The sequence below is a fragment of the Hyperoodon ampullatus genome (assembly GCF_949752795.1).
Source record: "Hyperoodon ampullatus genome assembly, chromosome: 6".
Classification (NCBI taxonomy): Eukaryota; Metazoa; Chordata; class Mammalia; order Artiodactyla; family Ziphiidae; genus Hyperoodon; species Hyperoodon ampullatus.
The window spans coordinates 73,265,054-73,278,722 of record NC_136919.1 but is presented as its reverse complement, the minus strand read 5'-3'; the positions used below and the strand labels follow the sequence as shown (position 1 = coordinate 73,278,722).

The 13,669-nt window shown below is 43.4% G+C and overlaps 1 protein-coding gene across 4 annotated transcripts in view; it reads left to right on the top strand.

Annotated features, from left to right (window-relative positions):
• The window catches only part of VLDLR (very low density lipoprotein receptor), a gene marked incomplete at both ends in the record, with an annotated part of 30,504 nt that extends 17,321 nt beyond the window's left edge, over positions 1-13,183 (top strand). The window contains 16 exons of one of the 4 annotated variants that reach the window (XM_079706309.1): positions 501-623; positions 2,289-2,660; positions 2,764-2,886; positions 2,976-3,098; positions 3,543-3,662; positions 3,767-3,892; positions 4,399-4,570; positions 5,170-5,388; positions 7,138-7,256; positions 7,867-8,006; positions 8,329-8,470; positions 9,318-9,464; positions 10,708-10,791; positions 11,177-11,257; positions 12,099-12,268; positions 13,148-13,183. In XM_079706309.1, the coding sequence (XP_079562435.1) occupies positions 501-623; positions 2,289-2,660; positions 2,764-2,886; positions 2,976-3,098; positions 3,543-3,662; positions 3,767-3,892; positions 4,399-4,570; positions 5,170-5,388; positions 7,138-7,256; positions 7,867-8,006; positions 8,329-8,470; positions 9,318-9,464; positions 10,708-10,791; positions 11,177-11,257; positions 12,099-12,268; positions 13,148-13,183 (2,297 nt within the window). The remainder of the gene's footprint in view (positions 1-500; positions 624-2,288; positions 2,661-2,763; positions 2,887-2,975; positions 3,099-3,542; positions 3,663-3,766; positions 3,893-4,398; positions 4,571-5,169; positions 5,389-7,137; positions 7,257-7,866; positions 8,007-8,328; positions 8,471-9,317; positions 9,465-10,707; positions 10,792-11,176; positions 11,258-12,098; positions 12,269-13,147) is intronic. The other 3 variants (XM_079706311.1, XM_079706310.1, XM_079706312.1) reach the window with 3 other exon arrangements.
• Between the last annotated feature and the right edge of the window lie 486 nt (positions 13,184-13,669).

Below are 13,669 nucleotides of genomic sequence, written 5' to 3'. Positions count from 1 at the left end.
CATAAAGTCAAGAATAAGGGGGTATCCCTACTTTGCAAGATGTCAGTGGAAAGGAGGTTGTGAAGGAGGCCTGTGAAGGAATCCAGGCAAAGGAAGACTTTATAGGTGATAGACCATCTGGCTTTTAATGAAGTTGGGATTAGGTTGCCAGTATCTGGTCTGTCACTTGATACCCAGCAGATAAATAATGGTCAAGGAGCAGGCCAGCCAATGAACATAACCACGCCAAGTAAAACAAAAGCCAGGACTGCGCACACCGCGGAACCTTGACGGAGTAGCACGGTCAAGGCTCTCTGGTGGACTGCCAGGTAGCCTAGGTTGGCATGGCTCCCAAGCCATGGAGCTGTCGAAGGATCTGCCCAGGCTTCAGCTAGTAAGTCGAATTTCACCCGTGTGCCCGGCCACTGAGTTACAGATGTCACCACTTCCAGGCAGCACAGGAGCAGCAGCTTTGCCCTCGTGAGTTTGGAGGCTCTTTTGAGACTGTATATCATCAACAGATATGAGAACATGCCGCATAAATGAAATCAGCTGTGGCGCCCGTTCCACTCAGTGTATCCCAGTGTCCTGGAGATGTGATGGTGAAAATGATTGTGACAGTGGAGAAGATGAAGAAAACTGTGGTAAGAAGATCAGTGTTGAGTGGCTTATCCCAAAGACCCTTTTGCTCAAAGAAGGGTGGGCATGAAGGTGCAGTTGACTTGACTTGCCTTTTAATGACTTCACTCTCTGCTCTACTACTTGTCCTTCCTAAGTGCCCTCAAACTCTGAGAGAAGTTCGCATGGTAACTGACCATTGCTTGCTTGGGTGTTTCTTCTAGGCAAATAGAAATAAGAAGGTAAGTCATCCAAGGCACTTCCATGTAGAAGTAGCTCAGTAAAGCCGCAGTTGTGTGAACTCTTGTCTCAGCCACGACAGTAACTCATGGGCCTTCCTCACTTCGGCTCAATCAAGCTAGAAAGGGACTAAGGCCAGCAAACACATCCCTAGGTCGAAAATTGGATCTGCTTAGTGGAGTAAACTACTTGAGTCTCACACAAGCATTTCTCAGCCCCCAAACTAGCTTTTCTTTTAACCTTTCCAAAAGTTAAACTGGCACAGAAGTAGGAATTAACATCTTGCTGGCAAATACCCAAAGATAACTCTACCCAACTGGTGGTACCTTTGTCTCCTATCACAGTTCCTGCCTGTAAAAGCGAACTCTGTTTCCTAGCCTTTCATGTTTCTGCTCTTGGAAAATATGTAATAAAATGCTCAATGTTAAAGGTGAGGCCCTGGGAAAATCTCTAGGTTAAACAAACATTGCATTGAACGTTCTTTCAAGCTACCGCCCTTTTTATAGGGCCTCCTGAGACTGACAAGCACAGGCCTCTTGATGCAGTAAGTGTACAACGAGCTGAGGGTACTTGTAGTTGAAACACCAGTCTTGCGCATAAAAGTCACCTCCTGAGGTCATTACCACTGCACCTAGTCCAATGAGTTTTGGCATTTAATCCTAGAACTGAGATTTATGGATTGGCAAGCTGTGGCACTGCCATGTGTTTCCCTCTTAAATCCAGACTTTGCTTCCCAAGAGAGTCGTGGTCTCCACCCCAATTACCACCAATTTTTGACCTTAATTAATCTGGCAGGAATTTGAGTCAAAGTACAAACTGGCTAGTCTGACTCGCTTATCGTTATTATTGCACCTGGCTGCTAGATTGCAGTTCTAGCCCCAAAAGTGACTTTCTAAAACTTGAAAGTATTGAAGACCTGTCATTCCTGATCCTGGTTGGAAGGACCAAAAGAGAAGGAACCGTGTATGGTGTTATAGTACATGGGGGCTACTTTTTGGTGATGGTGTCATATGCTTATTATGAATGAATGTTTGCTTATATACCTGATGCATGATAATCTCAGCTCATGATATGTGACCTGGCCTGATGAGCAGTATATCCATTTAAAGATAACTCATGTCTGCCTTCCCCAATGAAGTCTTTTGTGACAGTTTAAGTTATTCATCACTGTCCCTTTAAGATGCATCTCATCTCAAATTAATTTCTAGTCTTCAACTCTTTTCTCGGTCCTACGTTTCTCTTCTTATTCAAATGTCCTAGCATCTTTTACATGGTAAGACTGTTTCCTAGTATTCTGAGAACTGCCTATTGATATAATCTGACTTTAGCTTTTAAGTTAGGCAAGAAAGCTGGGATTCATGATGCATGATCGGCATGTTAGACTTTGGGACAAGATGCTTGAAAGGACAGGTCTGGATGCATTTTCAGTGGGGCATCCTCTCTCTCAATAGGCAACATAACGTGCAGCCCTGATGAGTTCACTTGCTCCAGTGGCCGCTGCATCTCCAGGAATTTCGTGTGCAATGGCCAGGATGACTGTAGCGACGGCAGCGACGAGCTTGACTGCACCCCACCCACCTGCGGGGCCCACGAGTTCCAGTGCAGCACCTCCTCCTGCATCCCCATCAGCTGGGTGTGCGATGACGATGCAGACTGCTCAGACCAGTCAGATGAGTCCCTCGAGCAGTGTGGCCGCCAGCCAGTGATCCACACCAAGTGCCCAGCCAGCGAGATCCAGTGCGGCTCTGGCGAGTGCATCCACAAGAAGTGGCGATGTGACGGGGATCCTGATTGCAAGGATGGCAGCGATGAGGTCAACTGCCGTAAGTAGCTTTCCTTATCAGTATGGCACATTCAGTTCTCTCCCATGTATCAACCAGAGACGCTTTGGCTGGCTTCACCCCCTGCCGTTCCCTCCCGGTGTAGCTTCCCGAACCTGCCAGCCTGACCAGTTTGAGTGCGAGGATGGTAGCTGCATCCACGGCAGCAGGCAGTGTAATGGCATCCGAGACTGTGTCGATGGTTCTGATGAAGTCAACTGCAAAAATGGTAAGGGTCCCTAGTTGTGGGTTGTTAGTCAAAGGACTGCTCTGATCAGACCCACGAATGGCATCTCTCTTCTGTGTTTCTCTTTGTAGTCAATCAGTGCTTGGGCCCTGGGAAATTCAAGTGCAGAAGCGGGGAATGCGTAGATATCAGTAAAGTGTGTAACCAGGAGCAGGACTGCAGGGACTGGAGTGATGAGCCCCTGAAAGAATGTCGTAAGTGAAGGGGTTGCTTGAGGACAGATGTGGGAAGGTGAATTAGACCCGGCAGAGCTAATGCGGTTTGGAGCCTGCCTAATGCCTGGGTAAACTACTTTAATGAACTAGGTTCAATTGTTGGGCTTAAAAGTGAAATTTTATGACTTAGAAGTAGTGACAAAGTAGTTCCTAGTTTCACCCCCTTCAAGAGAACCAATCAGCAATAGAGAAACTTGACTAAATACTGCTTAACTAACTGGTAACATGCCAAGGAGATCGGGTTTACTTTTCCCCCAATACACGCTGAGATGCATATCTATAAGACGGATTATTAGATCTTAGAAAAATCATGGGCTTGACCAGACTATCTAGACAAGTTATCTCAAACAGCCTGGATCTTAAATGTTAATAGGACAAATATCCATTTGAGTGTTGAGTTACTCTACTACCTTTTGATTTCAGATGTAAATGAATGCTTGGTTAATAATGGCGGATGCTCCCATATCTGCAAAGACCTAGTTATAGGCTACGAATGTGACTGTGCAGCCGGGTTTGAACTGATAGATAGGAAAACCTGTGGAGGTGAGTCGAAGAACAGAGCCCAAGCCCCGGGGGTGATGGGAAAGGTCAGTAGATCTCCGTAGGTTATCTAGGAACAGCAAGACTAATTCTAATTTCCCTCCTAGATATTGACGAATGCCAAAATCCAGGAATCTGCAGTCAAATTTGTATCAACTTAAAAGGCGGTTACAAGTGTGAATGTAGTCGTGGCTATCAAATGGATCTTGCCACTGGCGTGTGCAAGGCAGTAGGTAAATGGACTTGAACTGGTGTTGCTCTGGTGCCTTTATGAGTACATGATTATGAAAGGTACAGCCAGTGACTACAACAGTCAAACGAAATATAAAATTTAAAAAGTACTTGAGAGCAATGATACTAAACTCACAGTGCGATATCATAGGTTAAATAGCAAATTGTTGCCCCAGACTCCCGCCTTGGTCAGTTCCTTTTGCATATGGTACCTTGAATATCTGCTTACTCGCTGCTTCCAGAACTTGAGTGCAATTCACATAATTCAAATAAGTAACTTATCATCAGCCGCCCTCTTATTGAATGCTGTGACTCCGGGGCTGTCTTCTTAAACCGTAGGAAGTGCTGAAGTGCTTGCAGGTCCCAGGGCATGGACTTCAGCAAGTGTACTCCTGAGGCGTTCAGCAGTGCCCTCACTTTTTAAGTGCTCCTCTGTTGGGAGGAGGGGACTTGGAAGGATGTTGCCTTCTTACAGCAAAACTAAATTAACCTGACTCCTGTCTTGCAGGCAAAGAGCCAAGTCTGATCTTCACTAATAGACGAGACATCAGGAAGATTGGCTTGGAGAGGAAAGAATATATCCAACTAGTTGAACAGCTAAGAAACACTGTGGCTCTCGATGCTGACATTGCTGCTCAGAAACTATTCTGGGCTGATCTAAGCCAAAAGGCCATCTTCAGGTAACTTTCAGTTCTTGGCATCTTCGCCTAAGTCATTGTCACTGGCCTTTGGGAAGGTGTGGAGGAATTTCTCTTGTGTCTTGCTCCAATCTAGCATCTAACTAGTTGGGAATAATAATTCTAAACACTGATTCTTTATTAAATTACTGTCAGTTCCTCATTAGAAACAATCGCCTATAAAATAAAAGATGGCTACAACTATAAGATTATAACAGACAACATCTTAATTTTTCCAATTTCCCCCCCTTTCTCTCCAGTTAGTTGAGAACCGTTCATAGTTGCTACAAATAGAAATGGTAGTGATAGCTTTTTCTTAACGGCAACTATAGAAACTCAGGTGATGGTTACTGAAACAAATAGCTTCACTTAGAAGTGTGGTGTTCTTACATGTAGAGTACAGACCAACAACGAGATAATCTACAGTATTGTTTAGAATCAGTAAGCAGCATGGTTACATAATTAGAGTGGCGAGCTGAGCTATGGGGTTTACTAGAGTTCTTTCCGAACAAAGTTGTTGACCATTTTGTGAGCAGAAAGCCCATTCTCCGGGCTCCGATGGTGTCAAACTCTTAAATTTCTTGTGACCTATTCTGTTTCAGTGCCTCAATTGATGACAAGGTTGGTAGACATGTTAAAATGATCGACAATGTCTATAATCCTGCAGCCATTGCTGTTGATTGGGTGTACAAGACCATCTACTGGACTGATGCGGCTTCTAAGACTATTTCAGTAGCTACCCTAGATGGAACCAAGAGGAAGTTCCTGTTTAAGTCTGACTTGCGAGAGCCTGCCTCCATAGCTGTGGACCCGTTGTCTGGGTTTGTATTCTGTGTTTTTCATCATGTAACCTTTCGGATGCTATCTGCATAGGTCAGGAGCTTTCCTCATGCCTAAAGCAGTACTTAAATCCCAAGACTTAGCAACTCCCCAAAACAAAGAATCATCCAGTCCAAGATGTCAGTGGTGCCACGGTTGAGCAACCCGGGAATGGCCTCATCTATACGACAGGCCCTCCCTGAGCAGATGACTGCTGGTTCACATTAGTGAAACAACATTTCTGATTTGAGGTACACCAAAAGCTGTATCTAAACCCTTATGCCCACCCAGCTTCTATGCAAGTGACTTTTTTAAATTGAAGTATAGTTGATTTACAATGTTGTGTTAATTTCTGCTGCACAGCAAAGTGATTCAGTTATACATATATACATTCTTTTTTATATTCTTTTCCATTATGGTTTATCACAGGATATTGAATATAGTTCCCTATGCTATACAGTAGGACCTTGTTGTTTATCCATTCTATGTGTAATAGTTTACATCTGATAACCCCAAACTCCCAATCTATCCTTCCCTCACCCCCACTTCTCCTTGGCAACCACAAGTCTGTTCTGTATGTCCGTGAGTCTGTTTCTCTTTCATAGATAAGTTTGTGTCACTATGCAAATGATTTGTAATTTCTGTCTGAACACTTTATCAGGTCAGCTCTGGATGATCCAACCTAAGTAGTAGCATGAGTTGTAAGGATTTTGGTAACCACATTACCTCTAGGCTTTCATCTAAATATGCAAGTTGTCTGAAAGTCCAATGGAAATAAACAGACCTCTCTAGAAACATTTCACTGAGGACTTCCCCCAAATTGCCCCTAAATAATATAGAAAAGCAGCTGTTAGGAATTTGACTATAAAGAAGATGTGGTACATATACACAATGGAATATTACTCAGCCATAAAAAGGAATGAAATAGTGCCATTTGCAGAGACGTGGATGGACCTAGTGACTGTCATACAGAGTGAAGTAAGCCAGAAAGAGAAAAACAAATATCATATAATATCACTTATATGTGGAATCTAGAAAAATGGTACAGATGAACTTATTTGCAAAGCAGAAATAGAGACACAGATGTAGAGAACAAACATATGGATACCAAAGGGGGAAAAGGGGGTGAGATGAATTGGGAGATTGGGATTGACATATATACACTACTATGTATAAAATAGATAACTAAGGAGAACCTACTGAATAGCACAGGGAACTCTACTCAGTGCTCTGTGGTGACCTAAATGGGAAGGAAATCCAAAAAAGAGGGGATATATGTATACACATAGCTGATTCACTTTGCGGTATAGCAGAAACTAACACAACATTGTAAGGCAACTATACTCAAATAAAAATTAATAATTAAAAAAAAGGGTATTTGACTAAGGCTGTAGTAATCACAATTGGCCCCCATGAAGCCTCACTAGAACACAGTCAGCCCACCCCTACTGTAAAACTTAACAGATATTCATCTTTTACTCCACTGAAAGAATTGGCCTTTTATACAGGAAATATATAACCTGTGACTTTGGGCTGAAATTTAAATATCAGACTTATATAGTTTAATATAGTTAGTAATGAGCTTGTAGATTCAGTGTTAACTTCTGTTTACCCAGAACGTAATTGAGACCCTTAAGTGGCACAATTTGTACCCTAGAGTTTTCTGCTCACTCTTTGAAAATGTCTGTTTCAAGCTGCAACTTTATTCCTTCTAAACCACCAAGGCTTATTTCTAATTTAATTCTTCCCAGCTTTGTTTACTGGTCAGACTGGGGTGAACCAGCTAAAATCGAAAAAGCAGGAATGAATGGATTTGATAGACGGGCGCTGGTGACAGCAGACATTCAGTGGCCTAACGGAATTACACTTGGTATGTATGTTCTTCCTTCCTCGACCACAATTCGACTGTCTGCAGGGTTTTAACTCATCTCCATAGTTAATTCTGGACTACAGCAGACAACTCCCATGGTGCCTTCTTTAGCAGGGACTTAGGATGAGAGGAACCGAACAGTACAAGTGGAATGGTGGACTTAACAGATGACATGCTCCATAATGACTAGCTTTTCTATCCATTTGGAGCTAACATGTGACAGGAATTAGGTGAATCTTGGGCCTTGTGAACTCTCATCCTACATACTCCTGGCCTAGGTGCCCTAGCATTTCCTGAATTGCAGGCTCATAATGGTTTTCTTCTGGCTCCTAAGGGGAGAACAACAAAATGCTCACCTCTATTAATACTTCTGTAATGTCACTAACACTTCTTAAGTCAGTTACTTTGACAATCTCAGGTACCCCTTGAGTCCCCCCAAATGAATGGGGGTACAGATTCTGCATGCTGCTTCACAAGGTTGGTGGGACCCTGTTAACAACCCCTGCTGGAGAAGGAACCGTGAACGTAGAGTATTGGATTCCTTAGCTATTTTAAATGGAAGCGGAGCAGTACTGACTTCTTATACAGTGGCCATTCTTCTCCTACCCAGACCTCATAAAAGGCCGCCTCTATTGGCTGGATTCCAAATTGCACATGTTATCCAGTGTGGACTTGAATGGCCAAGATCGCAGGATAGTCCTAAAGTCTCTGGAATTCCTAGCTCATCCCCTCGCACTCACAATATTTGAGGTAAGACATGTGTCTCACATCTAAGTGTATACCTCTGAGTTACTGTAGCACCTTGGGGAGAAAGAAAAGGGGAAGGAGGGAAGGACAGAGGGGCATGACTTGAGAAACTGCTTTCACCTAAAACCTGGGACAAATGACATACTGATTCCTCATAGCATTTTAAGAAACTTGAACTCATGCTTCTCTTAGAGTTTTACATCCGATGTCCCAGACCAGCTTTAAATAAACTTGGTCCATTACATTGCCAGTAAATAATAATGACCTTAGAGACTGACTCATGTTAATCCTACACGTACATACTAATATGGGGGTTCTGTTTTAGGATCGTGTCTACTGGATAGATGGGGAAAATGAAGCCGTCTATGGCGCCAATAAATTCACTGGATCGGAGCTGGCCACTCTAGTTAACAACCTTAACGATGCCCAAGACATCATCGTCTATCATGCACTTGTACAGCCATCAGGTACTGTGGGGAAGCAGAGCCCCTCGTGGCTACTTTCAGGGTAGCAGCATGACACAGTGCCCCTGGGTATCTGTAGCTCCCTAGCAACTCAGCTTGCTCTACAATGGAACTTTCCCCTCCTGGACCCTCCCTCAAACCTGGTGCTCAGTATATTTTATTCTGACTTGCAAGTCAAAGAGCTTGAGAATTTCATCTCTTAGCTGCCCTCCCAACCATCCATGTTCCGTCTTTTATTTCAGTCCCTTCCATATCTCCTTGGCATTCATTCCTTCTTGCTAGGACTGTTGCACTAGCCTCCAAAGTAGCTTTTATGCCACAGCCTTTTCCTCCCTCCCCACCATGGCACGTCTTATATGGAATTGTGTGCTTCCTCAAACACTATGGTCTCCTGCTCAGAATACTTGACTGGTTCTACCCAAATGAAACCCTTAAACCTCCCCATAGCTGGGTTCCTTCCGATTTGTGGGAGTGAGGCAAAGCCACAGAGCATGCTTCTCTCCTTCCTCTGAGCCTCAGACTAGCCAGTTTGTAAGCTTTGGACCAATAGTGAGGCCAGGTCTGGTCACCCATCTCCTTTCCCCACCTCTTCCCTCACCACCCATCTGTTTATGGCATAACTCTTGTCCTACTTCCAAGAAGTTTCTCTGGCTCTTTGCTGTCCTTAGAGCATGCTGCCTGTACCCTTAAATTTATCCTTCACTGGTATTGGTTTAACTTTAGGATTTGACAGAGTATACAAGTTTAGACTCCTTGGAGACAAGGAGTCATGTCTTCAGCATCTAGAACCAAGCTTTATGTATAGCAGGCACTGGAAGACCCATTTTAAAGGACTTTTCTTTCTGAACAGGTAAAAATTGGTGCGAAGAAGACATGGAGAATGGAGGATGTGAATACCTCTGCCTGCCAGCCCCACAGATTAATGACCACTCTCCAAAATATACCTGTTCCTGTCCCAATGGATACAATCTAGAGGACAATGGCCGAGAGTGCCAAAGTAAGGCTTTTTACTTTTCAAACACAAGCAGGACATACAACAGGCTTTAGAGTAAAACACTAGCTACACAAACTAGCCTGGATTTTAAGAATTCTGTTTTAACTCACTCTTGGAATAGATTGGAGAACATATCTGCTACTGTTGCATGCCAGGAGTTCACATCACTACTTCAGGACTAACTCATTTCAACATTAGATGAGTCTATAGGTGACTATGCTGATTTATACCAATTACAGCACTGAGCCAGCCAACTTGCAGATAATTAAACAAAGTCTTAACATTTTCCTCCAAAGAAAGAGGCCTGAAATTAGGCTTAAAAAAGGCCTTGGGGGACTTCCCTGGTGGCTCAGTTGTTAAGAATCTGCCTGCCAATGCAGGGGGACATGGGTTCAATCCCTGGTCTGGGAAGATCCCACATGCCACGGAGCAACTAAGCCCGTGTGCCACAACTACTGAGCCTGGGCTCTAGAGCCCACGAGCCACAAGTACTGAGCCCGCATGCCGCAACTACTGAAGCCTGCGTGCCTAGAGCCCGTGCTCCACAACAAGAGAAGCCACTGCAATAAGAAGCCCGCGCACTGCAACAAAGAGCGGCCCCCGCTCACCGCAACTAGAGAGCAGGAAGACCCATCGCAGACAAAAAAAAAAAAACAAAAACAAAAAAAGGCCGTGGTTACAGGAAACCTTCTGGCCGTGGTTACAGGAAAACTTCTTGGGTGACATTATCTTAAACTCCTACTTAAATGAAACATGCATTTTAGTCTCCTGTTCTTAGCTTTTGATTAACTGGCAAATTAAACCCGCAGGTTGTGAGCAAGGATCTCATATTGTGAGGTTTTTATTAGCGTGATACTGAGTCCCTACGGGGACTAGCTCCGTTTACTGAGAAAGCAGTTATCAGACAATTAGGCAGGAAGACTGGTATGCCTGGTGGTCTGGTTTTGAGAACATTTCTTGCAGCTTCCAGGAGCCTGGGACTTTGCTTAGAGGGGTCCTTAAGTGAGGCCGTCGGTCCTTTTGAATTGTCCAATTACAGATGCTTGCGATTCTGCCCGAAGACCCCAGTGTCTCTCTGGTTTTGCTGTTTCCCTTGGTTATGGCACACCCACCCTGCAACTTGGTTTGGCAGTGGTTTGTCAATTTCCCACAGCGTTCAAATAACCCATCGCATGACTTGTCTGGGCTAAATGGCTAGCCACTCTGGAACCTTGGCATTGACCTGGTTCTTGGTTTTATAATTCAGGTACTGCAACTACTGTGACTTACAGTGAGACAAAAGATACCAACACAACAGAAATGTCACCAACTATTGGACTAGCTCCTGGAGGTATTGGGTTCCGTTCTGCAAACTGTTCATCTCAGCTAACAGCCACACTCTTTGTACCTACCTGTTCCTTAAATCATTAAAGCAGCCTTTAACTACTCGTTCTGCCCCTAATTGGTAACCTATATTTAAACTCCAAAGACTTAGAACCTGCAACCCTTAGCCTGACCTGACTCATTAAGATTTCTCTGAGACAGCTGTTAGTGAAATGGCTCTTATAGCATGAGACTCACAAATACTTCTAGACCGGTTATTCTTGGTACACGATTGTAGTAGATATTGAACATCAGTGATGGGTGCAAAAGGGCATGAGGCTCTCTACCAGGTGGTTGAATTTCTAAGTCTGAATTCAGATCCTTCTAAACTGATTCCTTTTATTCCCCTGTAGAGATCAATGTGACCACAGCAGTATCGGAGGTCAGTGTTCCCCCAAAAGGGACTTCTGCTGCCTGGGCCATCCTTCCCCTCTGTAAGTAGATTCCCCACATATCTGGATCCAAGGAACTTCTTAAATACCCGATGGGTATTTCTAGTTCATCTAGAGATGCCCTTCCCATGGCCCCTTGTACTGTCATAGCACTCGTGACACTGAATTACCCTTGCTCCCCTCACCAGCCCGGCACACTGATTTCAGAGTCCACAGCCTTCTGTACAGTGGTATCCTTAGCACAGCGACCGGCAGTGATGAAGGGTGCTTACTGCTTTCTACTTCAGAGCTGTTCGTCTGGCTTTATCCCCTTTCATAATAAGTCCTTTCCAGTGAAGAGTACTGTTCTGTTCCCCTTCGAAATATGTACAACACTTCATACAGAGGAGCTACACAAATGCTAAAATGATTTCTTGAGGAGTTATAGAACTTGTAGAGGGTAAACTAAAAACAGTTAAGAATTTTCAAACCCTCTAAAGCTATTCTAGGGCATGTGAATTCTAAAGCACTATGCCAAATGGCCTCTTTATCCTAAATTATGGGATTCCAAGCTTGGCTAACAAACCAGGAGGACCCCTTGAAGAGCCCTCCAGAAGCTTCTGCAATTCGAATTCAGTCAGCCTGGGGAGGGTCCCAGGACTCTACATTTGCCCAGATGGATGTGCTGAGCTGAGCGCCAGAGTCTATAGAATAACACAACCTCTGGTCTGAACTTGTTTTAAGCTCCCAGCCCATTTATATTCTAACTTCTAGTCATCCCAGATTCCTAAAACATGAAGCTTTTATTAATTAAAAGCTTGGATTATCATGGATTCTTTAGCATGATCTTTTTTGTATGTTTTGAAACTAGACCTTGTTTAGTCACCTTCTAACTTTTTTTCAGTGCTCTTAGCAATGGCAGCAGTAGGTGGCTACTTGATGTGGCGGAATTGGCAACACAAGAACATGAAAAGCATGAACTTTGACAATCCTGTGTACTTGAAGACCACTGAAGAGGACCTGTCAATAGACATTGGTAGACACAGTGCTTCTGTTGGACACACGTACCCAGCAGTAAGTTAGCTTTGTGTCTTTATGTACCATGACTCGCAGTAGGACTTTTTGGAAAGGAGACCACAACTCAAGCTATGGCTGCCTGGGCTAGAAAGAGCCATTAGAATCATGGACCCACCAAATGCTTCATCTACTACCTGGAGATTAGACAGTCTAGGCTGTTAGAACTTAAGTAAGTCAGTTGACAAGTATCTGCCCCAAACAGAATGACAAGTCAATTAACGACATCACTATACAATTTGAGATATTTTGGGTTATAGAAACTACATGTAAACATTAGCATGAGCCAAGTATCTCCTTTCTGAACTGTTCCATCAGTTGCCTGCTGGATACTTAAAAGTAAATTAGCATATCATATATAGGGGGGTTGACTTAAAGTCAGTGTATTGAGCAAGATTCATTTAGCCAAAATGACCAAATACTTGAAAATGACCTATTGCACCTCTTAGAGCTAGCTTTCCTTTCAACAGTAGAGTCAGTCACTTGTTCTTCAGTTGAAACTCACATGGAGTATTTGGCCTTCACTTACAGAACTCTGAACAGAACAAGTGCTGAGCACTCCCTCAAGCTCTGGTGAAACAAGAGTGTGGTCAGTTCACGGCACACGTGTGTCTTTTCACATTTTTCTCCAGGTTCTAAAATCATTAAGTAGAACAGGCAGAATTAGTCACACTGTTTTCTCTCTCTACCAAGTAGATAGAGTTGAATTCAAGTTAAAATGCATTAGTGATGCAACTCAATACTGTTTGGGATCTGGCTTCCTTCTATGCACCTTTGGTCTCTGAATGACCAACACAAAAGCAAGGTTCATTTTAGAGACAGAAGTTGCTACCAGTGAGGGAATCACCAGACACATTCCATGCTTTTTCTCTTCCACAGATATCCGTTGTAAGCACAGACGATGATCTAGCTTGACTTCTGAGACAAGTTGTGACCTTTGAGGTCTAAACCAGTAATAACCCACTTCGGAATGGTAACCGAGCCAGCAGCTGAAGCCTCTTTCTTCCTCCAGTTTGGAAGAACATCGAAATATCTTTGCGTGGATCAAGCTTGTATACTTAATCATTTTTATATTACTTTTGTAAATAGTCCTGTCCACATTCTACTTCAGCTTTGGATGTGGTTACCAAAAGTATCTGTAACCCTTGAATTTCTAGACAGTATTGCCACCTCTGGCCAAATATGCACTTTCCCTAGAAAGCCATATTCCAGCAATGAAACTTGTGCTATAGCGTATACCACCTGTACATACATTGTATAGGCCATCTGTAAATATCCCAGAGAACAATCACTATTCTTAAGCACTTTGAAAATATTTCTATGTAAATTATTGTAAACTTTTTCAATGGTTGGGACAATGGCAATAGGATAAAACGGGTTACTAAGATGAACTTGCCAAAA